Source organism: Mytilus galloprovincialis, chromosome 4, assembly GCF_965363235.1.
Source record: "Mytilus galloprovincialis chromosome 4, xbMytGall1.hap1.1, whole genome shotgun sequence".
Taxonomy (NCBI): Eukaryota; Metazoa; Mollusca; class Bivalvia; order Mytilida; family Mytilidae; genus Mytilus; species Mytilus galloprovincialis.
This window is the reverse complement of record NC_134841.1, coordinates 103,154,314-103,172,861: the sequence shown is the minus strand read 5'-3', so window position 1 is coordinate 103,172,861 and position 18,548 is coordinate 103,154,314. Positions and strand designations below refer to the sequence as shown.

The 18,548-nt window shown below is 31.9% G+C and overlaps 2 protein-coding genes across 3 annotated transcripts; one reads left to right on the top strand and one right to left on the bottom strand.

Annotated features, from left to right (window-relative positions):
• Nucleotides 1-11,324, bottom strand: LOC143073694 (protein JTB-like). The gene is made up of 5 exons (XM_076249438.1): nucleotides 11,195-11,324; nucleotides 6,475-6,536; nucleotides 5,395-5,471; nucleotides 1,922-2,001; nucleotides 1-494 (listed from the first exon to the last, which is right to left on the bottom strand). The coding sequence occupies exons 1-5, from the start codon at nucleotides 11,248-11,250 to the stop codon at nucleotides 332-334; spliced, it is 438 nt and encodes a 145-aa protein (XP_076105553.1). The 5' UTR covers nucleotides 11,251-11,324; the 3' UTR covers nucleotides 1-331.
• A 190-nt stretch (nucleotides 11,325-11,514) lies between these two features.
• On the top strand, nucleotides 11,515-16,661 carry LOC143073692 (cytochrome c oxidase subunit 5A, mitochondrial-like). 2 transcript variants are annotated; one of them, XM_076249436.1, is made up of 5 exons: nucleotides 11,515-11,672; nucleotides 13,401-13,531; nucleotides 14,444-14,548; nucleotides 15,555-15,720; nucleotides 16,537-16,661. In XM_076249436.1, exons 1-4 carry the CDS (start codon nucleotides 11,591-11,593, stop codon nucleotides 15,699-15,701), a joined length of 465 nt encoding a protein of 154 aa, XP_076105551.1. In that variant the 5' UTR covers nucleotides 11,515-11,590; the 3' UTR covers nucleotides 15,702-15,720; nucleotides 16,537-16,661. The 2 variants fall into 2 exon arrangements, with proteins under 2 accessions (XP_076105551.1, XP_076105552.1); XM_076249437.1 differs by having other exon boundaries at nucleotides 11,519-11,672; nucleotides 13,404-13,531.
• The last annotated feature ends 1,887 nt before the right edge of the window (nucleotides 16,662-18,548 follow it).

Below are 18,548 nucleotides of genomic sequence, written 5' to 3'. Positions count from 1 at the left end.
AAGAAAGGCAGTATAGATGTTCATCACCAATACATCAGAAAAGGATAACAAATATTCAAAAGCAGAAATATCTAAAAATGTATAAAATAATACAAATTGTTCTTGCTCTTAAATTTCCTATTAGCAAATTCTGAATAATTCTCAAGATAATGTTGTGAACAACAACATCCCATGAAGAAAACTACCATCACAATAATTTATCAGACTACTGAATAATGCATCAAACAGCAAAACTCAGATAATGTGTGACAAGTTGTGTTTTAATTGATATTGACAAACAAGATTAAATCCTTCTCCACCAATTAACTGCCACAAGTATCTATCATGTCTATTATAAACCAGAGGCTAACTGCTTATTAATTTTTTCCATAAGAATTCCATCCAATGTTTTCTGTCTTCTTCTGACATATACAAAAGCCGCAAGTCCTATCACTATATTAACAGCCCAAAATATCCAGAAGTTCTTCTCATCCATATCGGGTGTTATTTCACAGCTGTAAAAGACATAAAAGGTTCAAATGTATAAGAAATAAGAAGATTTAAAACTGGTTGGTCTCACTTACATTAAAAGTGGGCCTGCTTTGAAATTGAATTGTTGCACTTCTAATATTTTGCCTTGTTTTCTGTAATACATGTACCGTACAGGTTTAATTGAATTAAGTGTTAAATCTTTGGCATGATTTTATTTTATGTTTTATATGTTCATAAATCATTTCATTATTCCACCGACCAAGGTATTGGAGTATTCACACAATTAGTGTAACCCTTCCATATATTTTGTGTATGGTAGTCCCAATTAAGGAATGCCACTGTCTCTTCAAGTTTTGTGGTCAAATTTGTGATGATATTTTGTTAGGATTTTTTGTTTTTGTCTAGACTCAAGTCTACGATGAGCATGTCATATATAAGATGAGGTTACTTCCCCATGTATATGATATATGAAATATGATTTAACATGATAAAGTCAAAACAAAGACCTCTTCATGTGTTTTTGCTTGTTTGACCGGTTTTCTAGCTGTATCACATATTTGACAAACTTTTGCACAACCAATTTAGTTTTCCTTATACATCTGACAAGTTGATGAAATAAATGTTCCTTATGCAATATTTTTTTCACATGGTTGAATTAATACAATATGTCTAAATAAAAAACTGAGATAAAATGTCTGACGTTAATCTGCATCAGATGTATAGCTATCTTTATAAAGGAAAAAGATAATCAAATTGAATTATGCAATCATTTCTTTAAATCAAGAAGAATCAGCTGTTACCTACATGTTATTGATTTTTCACCTCAGACATAATTCATTCTTTTTTTTCAAATCTTAAGCCATAAAATCATGTGTGTTCTATCGATTGTATAGATGATTTTTTTCAATGTCCATGTTTCAGGACATTTAAGGTATATAAAATATATATAATATGTAATAGTGACAAAACATGACAGCAAAGAAATTTAAACTTAATGTTTGTTCAATGAGAATAAGATCTTTTGTCCATTGTTTCAATGTTCATGCCATTTAAATCTAGTTTACTGTACCCATAATTTTTAACGACTATCATAACAGTCCCTTGCTTGTTGATATTCTGAAATAATTTTGTGAGATTTCATTTTTATTGGCATATTTATTATTTCAGATGAGGTTAGCTGTGAAGACTAGTAAAGCTATTTCTATTACTCAATATAAATTCAGATTTTTTTTTCCAAAACTGGATTGAAAGCAGATTTTATACTAACACCAAATGCCACAGGTGGCATTAAGTGTTACCCTTGACCATCCTTCTGTCCCTCTTGGGTCCTTTTAAAATAAAAGAATTAAAAAGTTGTAAAATTGAGCAGGGCCATTTGTGTTTCTTAGACACATTCTTCTCTTTTTTTTTTGAACCTCTTCAAACTGATAAGCTAGATATAAATATGTACCTTCTCCAAAATTGTGTTCCATCTTTACATTGAACTGTCTGTTTGTACCCTGTTTTTGAACATACTGGCACTTCTGCTCTCTACAAAAGGAGGAGAAATCAGTAAAGTTTGCGTTATGCCTATGTTGTGATGTTTTTCAAAATATCAGAATAAGCAATATTTATAATTGAGTCCACATTCATATACAGGTACAGGGTAAAACAATGATTTTCTTTTTTTAATCTATTTCGTGAAATCAAACAGACCTAGAAAAATCTTTACACTATGATTGCAAGCATCTTTTTCTATTTTTAAAATAAATTATGTTTATATTGGGTAGTAGATTGAATATCTGCTGTATTAAGAGGTCATTTCAAATGTTAGTTGTATGGCAGCTTGTCTAAATTGTTTATTTTTCTTAGGGGATATTTTGTCTTGCCAAAAAAATTGCAAAGCTATATTCAACAATATATTTCTAACCTTTGGCACCTGTTGTTCAGTGGTAGTTGTTTGTTGATGTGGTTCATAAGTCTGACATGTAAGTATTTTTCTTTCTACTTTTTTATATGAATTAGACTGTTGGTTTTTCTGTTTGAAAGGTTTTACTAAAACAATTTACGAAAAATTTACCTGGTAGTCATTTTCGGCAATGGACATTTGAGCGCATTGACAGGACATTTGAGCGAAAAAAAAAAGGACGTTTGAGCGCCAAATTATAGGACATTTGAGCGCCTAAATTTTAGGACATTTGAGCGAAAATAAGAATAAGCGTAGGACATTTGAGCGAAAACAAGTCTTGGATAGAGAATTGTCTTATTGGCAATCACACCACGAATATAGTTCATTAAATGAGGAGTTTACCAACAAAAAGATTAAAACATATTTTAATTGTAAAAAACAAAGCACTAAAAACAAAGCACAGTCATAAAACAGGAGTTTACCAACAAAAAGATTAAAACATCTTTTAATTGTAAACAAAGCACTAAAAACAAAGCACTGTCATAAAACATAAAACTCGGCAACGGCATTATTTACAAGTCTGTTCGGGCTTGGAACTTATATCCCAGGCTTCTGACATAAAAATCCCTCGTAATTTCCTGCTGGCAGTATTTCGAATGCAAATCCCGGAGATTCTGTTCCTTCTCCTTTTCTGTTCGGCTCTGCGGTGCATCAATGTTCAAACTCCGAATTTTTATGTAAGTCACAGATTGCAATTTGATAATAGTGTCAAGGAAAATATAAATTGATGGATGACTGTGATAGAACTGCTCGTTATAATGGGCATGAAATGATTCGGGCCCATTGTTAGTACGTTTTAACGAGGATGGAACTTCGGCCCAGAGATGAGGGGGAAATAACGATTCATCTGTTATATAAGTATCAGTCAGGTAATCTGCAAATTCTATACAAGGCTTGTCGTTAGGTACAACGGCCATAAAATCTTCTACGAAACAGTCGGCTACTTCGTCTGGAGCTAAAAAGGCTATCCCAAAAATCCCTTTAAGCCATTTACTAATGTCTGAATCAAGCTCTTTGTATTGTTGACTAAGTCCAACTTTCTGGATTTTTCGCCACCAGGCTTGGCCTAAGTGAAACCTACAGCATTTGATCTCTATAGACGGGAAAAAATCCTTCATAACTTTCATTACCCGTTCTTCAAAATCGACGTGTACTGCTTTCGGTTGAAGTGTGTGACCTTGATCGGAACATAGCTTGACAATTGAGGAAAAGCAATTCACGTAAATTTCTTCAGACTTTCCAGGAAGTAAGCAGAATACAAGAGGGACATAATTTCCTTTGTTATAGCCATGAATAGTATATAACTGTTTAAAGAACTTTGGGCAATATTTGTAAGTACCATCCATAAAAATTTCCGGCACACTGCATAAACATTCAAGATTGGTTGGACACGTAAGAATAATTATACCAGTTTGTTCATCATTAAACTGCACAAAATTTTCAAATTTATTTGACTGAATATTAATCTTCTTTAATGATTGGTGTGTTTCCTCTCTAGATTTAGGAAGTGCAGGGTGAGATTTACGCCTCTTTCTATATATAGCCTTTGAAACGCTGCCAATGTCTTCAGACTTTAGATTTGCTTCATCCATGTTCTGTAACTCTGTACGGATAATTTTTGAAGGACGTTGAGCAATATCATCATCCGCTTTTTTTTTTGATCGTACCCGCAGCAAGTGACGTTCATTGTCACGATCACTGGTATCATGGTTATGAGTATTTTTCTGTTGAATTATAACGGTTCCGGTACAATCCGTCCTCAGTCTTGCTTTGCAACCTTTTGCCTGAAAAATATTGAAAGGACAAATACAATTGAAGTGTTTAAATGCTTTTTCATTTGCTATTGCAAGACATAAAAATAAGATGTAGTATGAAATGAAATGAAATGAAATTCATAACATGTTTAGAATGGGAACACCACAGACATTTATGTGTTTAGCTTCTAAACATTTTCCTAAACATGTTTAGGCTCTAAGCACAATTTTTACAGTGTATTGTATGAATATTGTAAAGTGCCTAGAAAATCAACCTAACAATGTTATATAGGTTACAGTACGACCTTCAACATGGAGCCTTGATACCTAACCCTATATGTGGTAGCTTATATTCAAATGTGTTAAAAAATTAATCTAAAGGAGGTATAAGATAGACATATAATGATATAGATATAAATCAAAATTAAAAGAAGTTATGGAAGTTGAAGCGTAACAGACGAACAAGTAGTTTACATTAACATTAAATTTGTAAAAAAAGGTACTTACTGTACATCTCCAGGATATTTCTTCTCCTTTTAGTGTTTTGTCCACTCTATATCGGAAACTGTCACAAACAAGGCTTCTTTTTCCCTTATTAGTCTCGGTCAAAATAATATCCATTTTAACACGTACATGTATTATTAGTATTAAGATTTCAAGTGCCAAGGGACATTTCACTTAATAGATATATATATAAGAATTTTAGAACAAAGAAAATTTGCATAGCCAATGAATTATAGTAGAATTGATTGGTAAATAGAGATCAACTTAGGATTTCACTTACATAAACCAGCCAGAACCGGTCGAATTACTCGGGTGTGAAATAAAATAAAAAATATTTATAACTAAATCTTACTTTTTTTTCTTACTTTTAAAAAAAAATCTTAATTCGTGTAAAATTATCAGGGAAAATTTCGCTCAAATGTCCTGTCTGAAAACTCAGGTAAGGTTAATATCCCGGCGCTCAAATGTCCTATGAAGTCGGCGCTCAAATGACCCTATGTGCTTTTTTCTTTTTCGCTCAAATGTCCTATGCCCGTCATTTTTAGGGCCCTTTATTGCTTGCTGTTTGGTTTGAGCCAAGGCTCAGTGTTGAAGGCCATACTTTGACCAATAATGGTTAAGTTGTGGTTAACTCTTACAAATTGTGACTTGGATGGAGAGTTGTCTTATTAGCACTCATACCATATCTTCTTATTTAATCATTTCTATTAGACATACCAGTTCTTTTTTACTGCATCTAAAACAAGTTTGAGTATTTACTATATCTATATCTTTACATGCTGTTGTGTTGGATACTGAAAAATAAATACAGCAATCGAAGATTAACATGTATAAACACATAGTCTGAATATTAACTATATCTACATCTTTACACGCTGTTGTGTTGGATACTGAAAAATAAATACAGCAATCAAACATTTACATGTATAAACACATAGTCTGAGTATTAACTATATCTACATCTTTACATGCTGTTGTGTTGGATACTGAAAAATAAATACAACAATCAAACATTTACATGTATAAACACATAAACCAGAAAATACATTGTACAAAATATTGTACATTTACCATGTTGTGAAAAAAATAAGAAAAGCTTTTAAGGAAAAACAAATCTGTGTGACTTTTACTGTAAATCCTTTTCCCAGCCTCTTCTTCTTTTTTTTTATAGAGGTCCATGCTACAAATTTGTGATTCTAATTTCTATCGTTTGATTGTTTCTTTTTTGTTATACTAAAACAGACTACAACCACTCATATAGATAAGAAAGTACATTTATTAGGAATTTTTATACTGCATGTACTGTATTAGAACATTGTAAAGGGAGAATGGAAAAAATAAATCTTTGATATTGATATTGATATAATGGCAGCTGAAAATAGCACAAGGGCATATTATTTTAAGTTTAGTTTAAACATATTTAATTACAGTGGATTGGGAAACAAGTTTTGCAACTTATATTAATCCCTTTCCACTTTGCGGGTGCGAGTGCTGCCTTGTAGCGGCATTAAAATTGAGAATGGAAATGGGGAATGTGCCAAAGAGACAACAACCCGACCAGAGAGCAGACAACAGCAGAACGTCACCAACAGGTCTTTAATGCAACGAGAAATTCTCACACCCGGAGGCGTCCCTCAGCCTGCTCTTTTTCAAAATCTACAAGGGCAACGTGCAAGAGATATGGCTCTCTCTTAACACGGGTCAGCCATTTATCGTCCCATTCCGACGGACTATCATTTTAAATGCTTTTTCTGGCCTGTTTTATCTGTAAATGAACATAATGTTACCTTTACTTACTAAGTTTTTGGAAGTCTGTTGATGCCCACACACTCTTTACTATCAATGTTATCACAGAAAAGCTGAAAAACAGATATAGATAAGTTATACATATAATTTTCTTCAGTTTTCTTGAAGTCCACATTTTGTATTTGTATCAGCAATGATCAGATTATGAGAACCATGTATTTGGTAGCATTGCCACAAACATCCTTATAACCTGACTTTCCAATGTATATTTAACCATTGTAACCAGACTAAGATATAGCACAAAATCACAAACATGATTATCCCCAACACATTCTTAGAGTATTTCATTTTGTTCCAATTCAGGAGACTTTATTTACCTTTCACACTATTGGATATATGATGAATAGATCTGAAATAGATATGTTTATTAGTCAGGGAGTCCTGGCCACAAAAGAACCCGACATAACAAAATAGATGTTGTTACAAGGTATCGTCTCGTATTGTGTTTTCGACCGTCTTACGTTTTCGACCTAATTCTACTTTCACGTCCCGTATGCTGCGCTGACTGTGTGACGTTATATTCATCTGCTATAGTTAGTAACAATAGCAAATGATAACAAGTGTGGTAAAGATTTTCCAAATAAAGTTATTATAATTAAGTATTAGGCTTAAATTAAAATATTGTTTGTTTGCAGTTTACCGACCGACCCTTGAAAATCCTCCCGACTGAAAATTTTATTGCTTTAAATTTGAAGAAATTTTTTTTAATACTTCTATTGACGCGATCCAGAACTTTGGGTCCTTTCCGGAAATGATTTAAAGTCTGGGTCAATTACGCATTTCAAGTTCGGTTTTTCTTAGCTTCCCGTCAAGCGTTCATGTGACCATTTAATGATAAAGCACATGAAAATTGTTTACAGGTATCCATGAAGTCACGGAGGAGTACTTTACGCTGTCGTCTCGTGTCAATTTTAAGACAAATAACAAACAAAAAAGTTTATTAGTAAACTGTTTATACAGATTCAGGCACATGTAATGATGTGTGATGATATCATTGACGATGATGCAGCGGATATTCATAACTGACACGATAACCATTCTGTCTCAAACAAATCGGGTACAGAATCTGTGGAGCCTGACTTTATGGAACCAATTTCAGTGGTTAAATAATTCGACAGCAGCTTGAAGTATGGCATATTTTCTACAAATCGTTGTGAAGACGACAAAGATGAAACCACTCCTCCGTGACTTAAATCTTCATGGATATCTGTAAACACGCCTGTACGGAGGAAGGGCTCATTTGAAATGTTAATGGATATAGATCATGCCAAATCAATAAGAAGCAACCCTAACTACACAAAGATGTAGAGAAAATGAATGGTTAGCTTGAAAAATAAATATACTCTCTCTATATTATATCTATATTATATAGAGAGAGTATATTTATAGTATATTAAATCTATCTTCGATTGCAATGAGTATGCTCCTTTAGGATAAGGGGGGCTGCCCCACTCTTTGCAATTATTCTCTTTCTTACAATATTAAATATACCCAAACTGTGTGGCCTGTGTGAATTCAATTAAAACATGTCCTTAGGAGCTATGCTGCCAATTTTTTTATGCATTAAAAACATTTCAGTACAGACCATTTACTTTTAATGGGGTGCTATGGATTTCACCCAAACTTTAGATTTCTTTGGTTTTCATTAAAGGGGCACTAGCTACGATATATATAAAAAAATAAAGTATGATTTTTTTTAGATCAATCATTAATCAAATTGAAATAATGAAATAATAATTTGCTTTTAGCAATCAATTTCCTTTAATTTTGTTGAAATAAGCGATTAAACATAATTTTTGACTGATTCACTTGCAAGTGAAAACGTCATCATCATTCTAACCGGTATTCATGTGAACTTCAAGTTAACCCCTAGCTAGAGATTGACAACGCATGCATTGTACGTGTACTGGTTATTTAAAGAAAAAGAATGTCAACAATGAAAGTGAAACTACGGTAAATCATTTGATAACTAATTCGATGCACATAAAATCATTCTTTTATGGTTAAAAACAATGAGAAACATCTATTTTTAATCTATAGAATAAAATCAAACAGACCTATAAAAATGCAATTGCACGTGTTGGTTTAATCTATTTGTATCTTTATTTTTGTTTACATCGCTTATATGGTCATCTGAGGTCAAATCGATAGGTAATTAGATGGCGTCTGGACTAAAATACACACGAAACGAACCTATATATTATCTACCCCATGCTCTGTAAACTGTTTATTTTAGACTTTTGATAGTTTGGATAAATGTTTTACATTGTTATAAACCAAATATGAGAATTTGAGTCAAATCGGTTACAATGAATTTGACAGCCAGTGCCCCTTTAAAGCCTGGCAAAAATATAACCTTATCACATATAATTAAATATTGTTAGAAATATGAAAACAGTCGAACGGGACGTATCATGGTATACAAATGTCTGGTGTCTGTCTGTCCGTCTGTCCGTCCGTCTGTCCGGCGTAAACATGTCGCACCGTAACTTGAGAACGACTTATCCAAATTTCATGAAACTTAACATAGTTGTTTCTTATGATGGTCAAATGATCTGTATACTTTTTGGTGAAAATAAGATTAAAACTTTTTGAGTTACGGCACTTTGTAACTAAAACAGGGGTGTGTTTTTTTCACATGTCGCACCGTATCTCAAAAACGATTCTTGATTATGGCTTAAAACTTTAAACACTTCTTAGTTATGTTAATCTTAATATCTGTATACTTTTTGGTGATGATTCAAAATTTTATTTTTGAGTTATTGAGTATTTTGTAAAAAAGGGGGAGGGTTTTTTTACATGTTGCACCATATCTCATAAACGATTTATGATTATTGCTTAAAACTTTACACATGTCTTTGTTATATTAATCTAAAGATCTGTATACTTTTTGGTGATGATTCAAAACTTTATTTTGGACTTATTGAGTATTTTGTTAAACAGGGGAGGTTTTTTTTACATGTCGCGCCGTATCTCAAAAATAATTTATGATTATTGCTTAAAACTTTACACACTTCTTTGTTATATTAATCTAAATATCTGTATACTTTTTGGTTTTGATTCAAAATTTTATTTTAGTGATATTTAGTTTTTTGTAAAAAAAAAAACAGGGTTGGGGGTTTCACATGTCCTGCCGTGTCTCAAAAACAATATATAGTTATTGCTTAAAACTTTTTCAGAAACTATTTATGATTATTGCATAAAACTTCCACACAAGACGTTGGGCGTATCACGCGCTCATGGCGCAGCTGTTTATTTTACATGTCACGCCGTATCTCAAAAATGATTTATGATTATTGCTTAAAACTTTACACACTTCTTTGTTATATTAATCTAAAGATCTGTATACTTTTTGGTTTTAATTCAAAATTTTATTTTAGTGATATTTAGTTTTTTGTAAAAAAAAAACAGGGTTGGGGGTTTCACATGTCCCGCCGTGTCTCAAAAACAATATATGGTTATTGCTTAAAACTTTCTCAGAAACTATTTATGATTATTGCATAAAACTTCCACACAAGACGTCGGGCGTATCATGCGCTCATGGCGCAGCTGTTTATTTCAATTGAGGAAGATTCAATGGTTATTTTTTTTTATTAAAAATACACTCTTTAATACATTGTCTTATAAATCTTTAATATCTACATTTTTCTGATGAAAATACTCTACTCATGAAAACATTCTAGTCAAGAAGCATACATGTCTGAATATATTTCTTTAAAACAGTTCTAGTCATAATGACATTCCTTGTTTATAAGTGTTCCAGTATTTAATAATTATACCATATTTTATGTCATAAATTGGATAATGACACTATGTTAAAGTTTCAGTTTTGGTTAAAAAGTTTTTTATCTGAAAATGTCTGTTCATTTGATGTTGGTTTTCAGCATGTCCAGTGTTTGTTGTTTTAAAATGTTTTTTTTCTTCACAAGAAACTTGGTTTAGTGTAACTGCTTGTTTAAACTGTATTTTGGCTGATAAAATAAAATATTTTTCCTACCTACCGACCCTTCAGTCTGAAGGTACAGTCGGAAAACTGCAAACAAACATATTTTTAAGGTTGGCCTTAACGTTTTTTTATTTGATATCACATTTGTGTACCCTTTCACTAATACTAGTTTTACCTTCCAAAAGAATCGATCTAAAATTAACAAATTTTCTAAAAATATGGCAGAGGTCTTTTTGCATGCAAAGTTAACTTCAAGGTCAATCAGTCACATGACTGTCATATGGTTAGTTGTAATACTTACAGGTAATTTGAATACGGGAATATGCATGCTCCTTACAGCTTTTTACCGAAAATTAAAATATCAGTTAATTTTTATTTACAGAAAAAACAGTCTGTTAATTAATATCTATTGTAATTTGTTGTTATAAGGAATCTATAGACTATACAGGGTGCAGTTACAGTGTAATTTGTTGTTATAAGGAATCTATCATGTCTATAGACCATATATAGTGCAGTCACTGTTGTAATTTTTTGTTATAAGGAATCTTAAGACCATACAGCGTGTATAGTTACTGTAACAAGAAAAAGTGTACGACACTGTCACTGTCAGAATCAAGTGACAGTCAAGTGTCTGTCACTCTGTGACTGTGCCAGTGGTATCAGAGAAATGAAATTCACTTAAAATTGTAAATGCCACACGAACAAACTATTTGTTTTGATTGCACTGAAGGACTGACAGTCAACAATGTGTAATCGAATGTCTACCTTATTAATAAAAGTACGGCAAATGCCATTTTCTTCTTGTTGCAAAACTCAATCATTTTCAAAGAACATTGCCACCGTGGAAATAAACATTTAACTGATTACAAAGTCTGATTCGTGGGTGAGATAAATTGCTGAAAATGATCGAAACTGCTTGACACAAATAAATGCAAAACAGAAAATTCAATTTCAAATAATAATTTTGATCGATTTTTGCATGTTAATAGTTCTGTTCTATCATTTGCACATAATGTTGAGTTTTTTCTCACTTTTTTAATATTTTCTTTCTCAGATAAAAAACTAAAACAAATTAACCGGAGATTCGACACCGGAAACAAACCGAAGTTGGTTCGGACTTTAGAATCACTCCAGAGTTTTTTCTTTTCATCCAAGGTCGAAATGTTTCGTGCTGTAGCAAACAGACTTGGAACAACTGTACAAGCCAGTGTTCGCTCTAATCTCTTTGCTAAACCACAAACAGGTGAATTGTAAAAAAATAACATTATTTTCATATCAATCAGTCATCCAAAATAGGCAACCCATTCTATATAACTTAAAAGGATAATTTATCATGTGTGTGAGATTTTTTTAGTCTACAGAATATAATTTATAAAAAAAATGCAAAATATGAAGCCAATTTTCAACAATCAAAAGTATTCATTTTCAAAAAGGAAAAAGTATTTTTCTTTTCAAATTATCTGTGTCTTGGGCAATGATCCGAGGCATGCACTACAGAATCGGGTCCGTTCATGCCCAATATACTTTCGCACCCTACACCTTCACTCCCAATTTGTTTTAAAAGATATGAAGATACAATGTATGATTTGTATTTCATAGTATATAATAGTTTAAATAAGATTTGGGTGCAAACGGACGTGGAATTCATGCGCTACCGCATTACCATGCGACAACGCACTTTACTTTGCCTGACCATCAAAAGTAAAATCTAGTTGCCCTGTTGTACATGATGCTCACTTTTAGTTGTTTTCGTCACCAGCTATTTTCTTTTTTTACCAAGTCGATGAAATTTAAAGTAAAGAAATTTTCAAAGAGATTAAAGCATTGATTTCAAAATTGGTTGCATGTTATTTCTTTAAAGACTATTTGTCGTCACTTCCAGTCAGTACTTTTTACTTGCGAGCATACATCAATCATTCTAACTTTCGTCAAAATAACTTTGTTTCTACATTAGAACGTGATGAAATTTGCTTGAAGTAAATTTGTTATCAATGTTTTGCATTAAGAACATCATATTCCTTCCAAATTGTGTGTCAAACATTGTTTATTTTTGTCGATATTCTGCATCCGTCATTAATATATTTGTAACTAAAGTTCAAAGTTGGAACTGGACCAGCGATGACCAAAATCATAATTTTTAAACTATTTACTATGGACATATGAATGGCACAGCCGACAGGAGAATATTGATTCCAAAGGGAAAAATTATGCATTCCTAGTGCATTAACATACTTTTGGTTAGATCTACTTGGTCAGTGTATATATTTCCATGTACATATGCATTTTTTCAATTGCTTAACTCTGGGTCTATTTTTCTATATATATGTCCCAACTTAACTGTGTTAAATTTTTATATCTTTTTAATGACACTGAATTTCATAAACATGATAACAGAGTACATTTTTAATTGAATTTTAATTGATGTAACAACTTTCTTTTCCTTTTTGATATAAAAAAAAAATCTTTTTCTTAAACATGTTAAAAGTTGCTAGATATTTAATTGTTTTTTTCTGACAAGAGGAATAATATGATTGTGCAACTAGATATAATAAAATTAAACAACTTTGAATTTTTTTTTTTGTATAACCAGCTACAAATAGATCAATCTAGAAAAAACAAAATACATGTACATATGGCCCTTTGTATTATAGTAAAAACCAAAAGTTGTGTAGTGCTGCAAGCGAACGAGCACTTCCCTTTCAAATCTCACCACTTCTCCCTATGATTCTGAAGTAGTGTGAGCCATGATGATAATTGTGAAATGTTGTAGTTTTATAAAAAATTGTTCTTGACAATTACCATATGGATCACTGTTTACGTATTACTCAGAAGAAATTGTTCTGAGTATTCTTTATTTTGATTTTCTAACTTTTTACCTGGATATAGAACACTCAAAAAAATTGTGCACAAATCATGCTTATTTATGAAATTGATTATACAGAAATGTGATTTTGGATTTGTTTATTTTCAGCAGCAGCAACAGTACGTCATGTGACATATGTCCCTCAGTCTGATGAAGAATTTGATGATTCATGTGTAACCTATCTAAACAGACCTAATATAACTGGTTGGCAGATCAGAAGTTTTATTACACATCAACATGTAGGTTTATACATGTACATGTACATTTGTATAGAATTAACAATTTTTTCAATAAAAAATATACAAACTATATGTTGTATGATTGCCAATGAAACAACTCTTCACAAGAAACCAAATGATACAGAAATTAACAACTAAATGTCAACATACAGCTTTCAACAATTAGCAAAGCCCATTATGGCCATACCACATAAATATGTCCGCTTTAAAAAGGCCCAGAAATAGCAAATTTAAAATTAATTTTAACAAGAAAACTAACGTCATATGTTATGTTCAAAATAATAAACAAAAAACAAATATGTAACACAGCACAAATGACAACGATTTGATTACAGGCTCCTGACTTAGGACAGGCACATACTGAATGTGGCTGGGTTAAACATGATAGCAGGATCCCAACACCAATCCTACCTAACCTTGGACAGTGGTGTAACAGTACAACATAAGAACAAATCATAAAAAATCTGTTGAAAAGGCTTATCTCACCAGATGGATTTAAATAACAAAATAACATGGCTAGATACTTGTTCTTCCCAACCAACAGAAGATACAACGTACAGATCTGAGAGAACTTTCAGTTACTGACTGCAAGTTCAAAGCCAATAACATCTACATGTTATAAAAAAAATCATGCATCTGAAACTAAATGATCAATCAGTACACATCCAACATCAAATAAAAAGTGCTGGTTAGTGTTTATCTATCTTGTTTGCAACTTACTTTGAACCAAGAAAACACAAAAAAAAATATAAATTGAAAATATAACTAAACTTTATGACTTTTACTGTCATGATTATTGTTGTCCTCATAGTAATCATATATCTTATTTTTATATGGTGCTGTTTAAAAACCAGTTCAAAGCAGAATATTGAATCTATGCATTCTTTGAATAATTGCTTGGGTTTTTTTCAGGGTGAAGATTTGGTACCAGAGCCAAAGGTTATAAGTGCTGTACTTCAAGCATGTAGGAAAGTAAATGACTATGCCCTTGCTGTACGATATTTAGAATCTGTCCAGGTAATCCAATACAAATATTTGCAGTTTCTCTCTGTTATCTTTTTTTTATTATTTTTTGTGTTATTGACTAGTATTTTAATCTTTAGAAATTACTTTTTCAAATGCAGGTTCAAGATAAAAAAATTAAACAGTCAAGAAGCTGCATAAAACATAGCTTTTGTTTCTTTTTTGGATAGGTTGAATTTTAGAAATGCAACTGAAGTTAATTACTGGTGAAGTCTGTTGTGTTGATAGCAGAATAATTCTAACTAACTTTATGATCTTGGGCTTTGATTCTTTATTAAAGTTCCTAAAATGATTTGTCACATCTATAATTGAATTCAGTAATAGCGACTTTTATTCTAATGCAATTAATGTGTATCAATGGATCTGATTGGATGACAATTAGCGTAAAATTGTCTATCTCCTTGTCTGTAACTAAGGAAGCCGACATTTTGAATTGCTGAATGTATTGACATGTAATTTCTACAATAATAAGCCAAAAAACTCACATGTTGCACCTAAAAATCTTCTTTTTATCAAATTTTATTACATTCTGAAGCGGCACAGAAGCCAGAAAACGCCTGGTGTTTATGTTTGACAACGGAAGCATGCCTATGACGTCACCAAGTGTAGGGACCAAAGAAGATAACATCTTCTCGTGGAATGTTCTTTAATGAAGATTTTGCACTGAAATAATGATTGAAATTTAATTATGAACTTATTTTGCATTAGAATAGAGATAACTGTATTGTATTTGAAGCTTTGCAGACGTCCATAGGTAGTTTTACTGTTGCAAATACCCGTTTACATGTCTCCGCTACGCGTCGCCAGGTAAACTAAATTTGCGACAGTAAAACTACCGATGGACGTCCTTAAAGCTTCAAATACAATACAGTTATCTCTTAATTTGACACTAGAATATTAAAGAAGCAAATCCCTTAAACTTTTGTATGGATTTGATTCACCACATGTTCAGATTGTTAAAATTGTTTTGATTATATATTTGATATTGTTGTATTTGTAGGAGAAAGCAAAGGCTGATGCTGCCATCTGGCCATATATAGTACAAGAAATAAGACCAACATTAGATGAGTTAGGAGTTTTTACACCAGAAGAACACGGTTACGACAAACCAGAGCTTTATCTTGTAGATACTGAAGATATTCATTAACTTTATGTTCAATAGGTAGGTAATTTCTCATAGAAATCTATATATTACTAATGGAACATTGTACAATGTATATATAACTGATGGAATATTGTCTATATTACTTATGGAACCATGTTAAAACTTATCTTTTAAAAAAACTACAAGTTACATGGTTGTCTTTGAGAAATATTGAAGGTGCTCAACTGATATTCTTCTCTTGTGGGGATTAGAAATGAAAGAAAAATGTGTAAAACTCCCTTAACTGACTTCCATTTTATGGTGTCTACATAGAAGGAAAACAACAATCAAATAATCAACTCATTATACAGTAGAACAAACAATCAACTCATTATACAGTAGAACAAACAATCAACTCATTATACAGTAGAACAAACAATCAACTCATTATACAGTAGAACAAACAATCAACTCATTATACAGTAGAACAAACAATCAACTCATTATACAGTAGAACAAACAATCAACTCATTATACAGTAGAACAAACAATCAACTCATTATACACTAGAACAAACAATCAACTCATTATACAGTAGAACAAACAACAAATAGACCTGAATTGCAACCAATAACAAAATTTATTAAAATTTGTCTCAACGAGAATTTAAAGTGTTCATTTATATGATTATCAGAGCAAAACATTAAACTCACTTAAGTCAATCGACAGTCTGTTTTTTTTTATTAAAATCAGTGGAAAAAGAATTAAACTCTGTTATTGTTCTCAAAATCCAGTCATGATTACTGATAGTATTTCATTTTGATTAACATGTAATTTGTTATACATGTACTAAGAATTATCTGCATTATACGGTAATTCAATTTCTTTTTTCAGGTAGAAGAGATTCATAACATCAAAGGATACCCCTAAAAAGATTTATTGTGAACAATTAGAGACTGTTTATATGTGTTTCTGTGATTTCAAATAAGTTCCATTTGAAAATAAATATCTTTTAAAAATAGAGTCATTTACATGTTTCAACAGCCATATGTTAAGAGATGAGGTGTAAGATGTTTTCTGCATCGGTTTGTTTGTTAGTTTAACCCATATACATAAATGTATCTGGTTTGAGAGTTTGCTTGAAATATTAAACCATGTAGGTATGGACATGTCAACTTAAAACCAGATATACATTGTATGCTTAATTAATGTTTTTACCTTTTTTATATATCTCCACCAACAAAAGCTGGCTGCCACAATATAACAAAGTGTGCTGTAAGTGGTGTTAACACCAACAACCAATAAATCTTATTTCAAATGCACTCGCAGCAGTGAACATATGTTTCACTGTTATGTAATTTTGTTAGTATAATGCAATTGTTGAGATTGAAATGGCATTACTTTAACATGTAAACTAGGTAAGTCATTCAAGGTCAATGGACCTTGACGGAAGGTGCTTGACCAAATAGTCTCAGGAAATGAATAATGCAAATGTGAGTACAAACACATACCAAATATCATTTGACCATAACACAAACTGTTCACATGTAAACTATGTAAAAGTTTCAATTTAATTGAATAATACACTTGCATAACAAATATCATTGACCTACTGCTACTGGTTCTCCTGACCTAACTAATACAATATTTACATAGCTGTATTTTCTTCACAAATACAGCCTGTTCACTGCAAAACAAACAAGTCTAAATTCCTCCTGTATTATTTAACTACATCACTAATGCTATTTATGTATTTTACTTGTTACCAACAAAGCTAAAGCAGCTATACCAAATGACAAATGACATTGGGTACTAGGGTAATTTTGTATGCATCAGATATTCTAATATAAGATACAAACAGCTATTTTGTTTGAGGATTTTTCCTGTTACTGTAATAACAACTCTATTTGATATGATGTTGACCTTATAGTTTCAGTGGCAAACACTGACAACTATCTTCTGTAAATTCAGAAATTTTGGCGATGTGTTTATTACAGCGAAAAATGTGACAGGGTTATAATTGCAATAATTTAAGCTCGAATTGAGATTTATTATATGAATTTCTCCATATAACAAAAACTTAAATCTCATTTTAATCCAAAATGAAAAAGTTGCAATAATTTCTGAATTTACAGTACTTGTCAAAAATTCAGCAATTTCCTGTTTTTCGCCTGTAATGTGGGTCTCAATGGGGTCTAAGCGTGACATGTGAAAGTCAAATTATTGTGTCATGAAAGCGGGAAATGAGGTCTAGCGGGACCCGGGAAATGCCAAAAAAAATGAGAATTGCTTACGTACATAGTGTAAGCGGGATACGGGAATCTGACAAAACAGTAAGCGGATCTGGGATTTGAGCCCCCAATGAGACCCCTTGTAATTGCTGCTGTCAGGGTAAAAGTTCACTGTTGACTGCCAAAAAACAATATCCATTTATACGTTAAATACAGAAAAGTTAAAATCAGATGTCCTGAAGAATTTGTAACATTTCATGATGATTTGATCAAGTTCAGGCAGACATGTTCTTACAGTTATTGTAAATACCAGACAAAGTTTACCTTCATGTACTTCTGAAAGCATCTCAAAACTTGACATTGACCAGGAACCATCTAGATGAAGATCATGCATTTTATATGGAAATCTTCGCATAGGCATTTTTCTCACGAATTATTTAACCTGCATACTTTTATATAACACAAAGCAAGTGTCTTTGCATGTAAACCTTACTATTATTCCTTACACCAAGACATCATCTTCTACTGATAATATTGTAGAAACCTTAACAGAAACACATACAAAGAATATATATCATGAAAATAAAGAAAAGGTCAGTCAAAACAAGACAGACATGTACACCTGTGTCATTCCATACACCAAGAAAAGTTATCGTTCTTATGTTGTACTGTTACACCA

Excerpts from the sequence above, each read along its gene's own strand:
- LOC143073692 (XM_076249436.1), top strand. The coding sequence starts at position 11,591 with ATGTTTCGTGCTGTAGCAAACAGACTTGGAACAACTGTACAAGCCAGT. Across the intron at positions 11,673-13,400 it reads CTTTGCTAAACCACAAACAG|CAGCAGCAACAGTACGTCAT; the intron begins GTGAATTGTAAA and ends GTTTATTTTCAG. Across the intron at positions 13,532-14,443 it reads GTTTTATTACACATCAACAT|GGTGAAGATTTGGTACCAGA; the intron begins GTAGGTTTATAC and ends GGTTTTTTTCAG.
- LOC143073694 (XM_076249438.1), bottom strand. The coding sequence starts at position 11,250 with ATGATTGAGTTTTGCAACAAGAAGAAAATGGCATTTGCCGTACTTTTA. Across the intron at positions 6,537-11,194 it reads GCCGTACTTTTATTAATAAG|CTTTTCTGTGATAACATTGA; the intron begins GTAGACATTCGA and ends TCTGTTTTTCAG. Across the intron at positions 2,002-5,394 it reads GATGCAGTAAAAAAGAACTG|AGAGCAGAAGTGCCAGTATG; the intron begins GTATGTCTAATA and ends CTCCTTTTGTAG.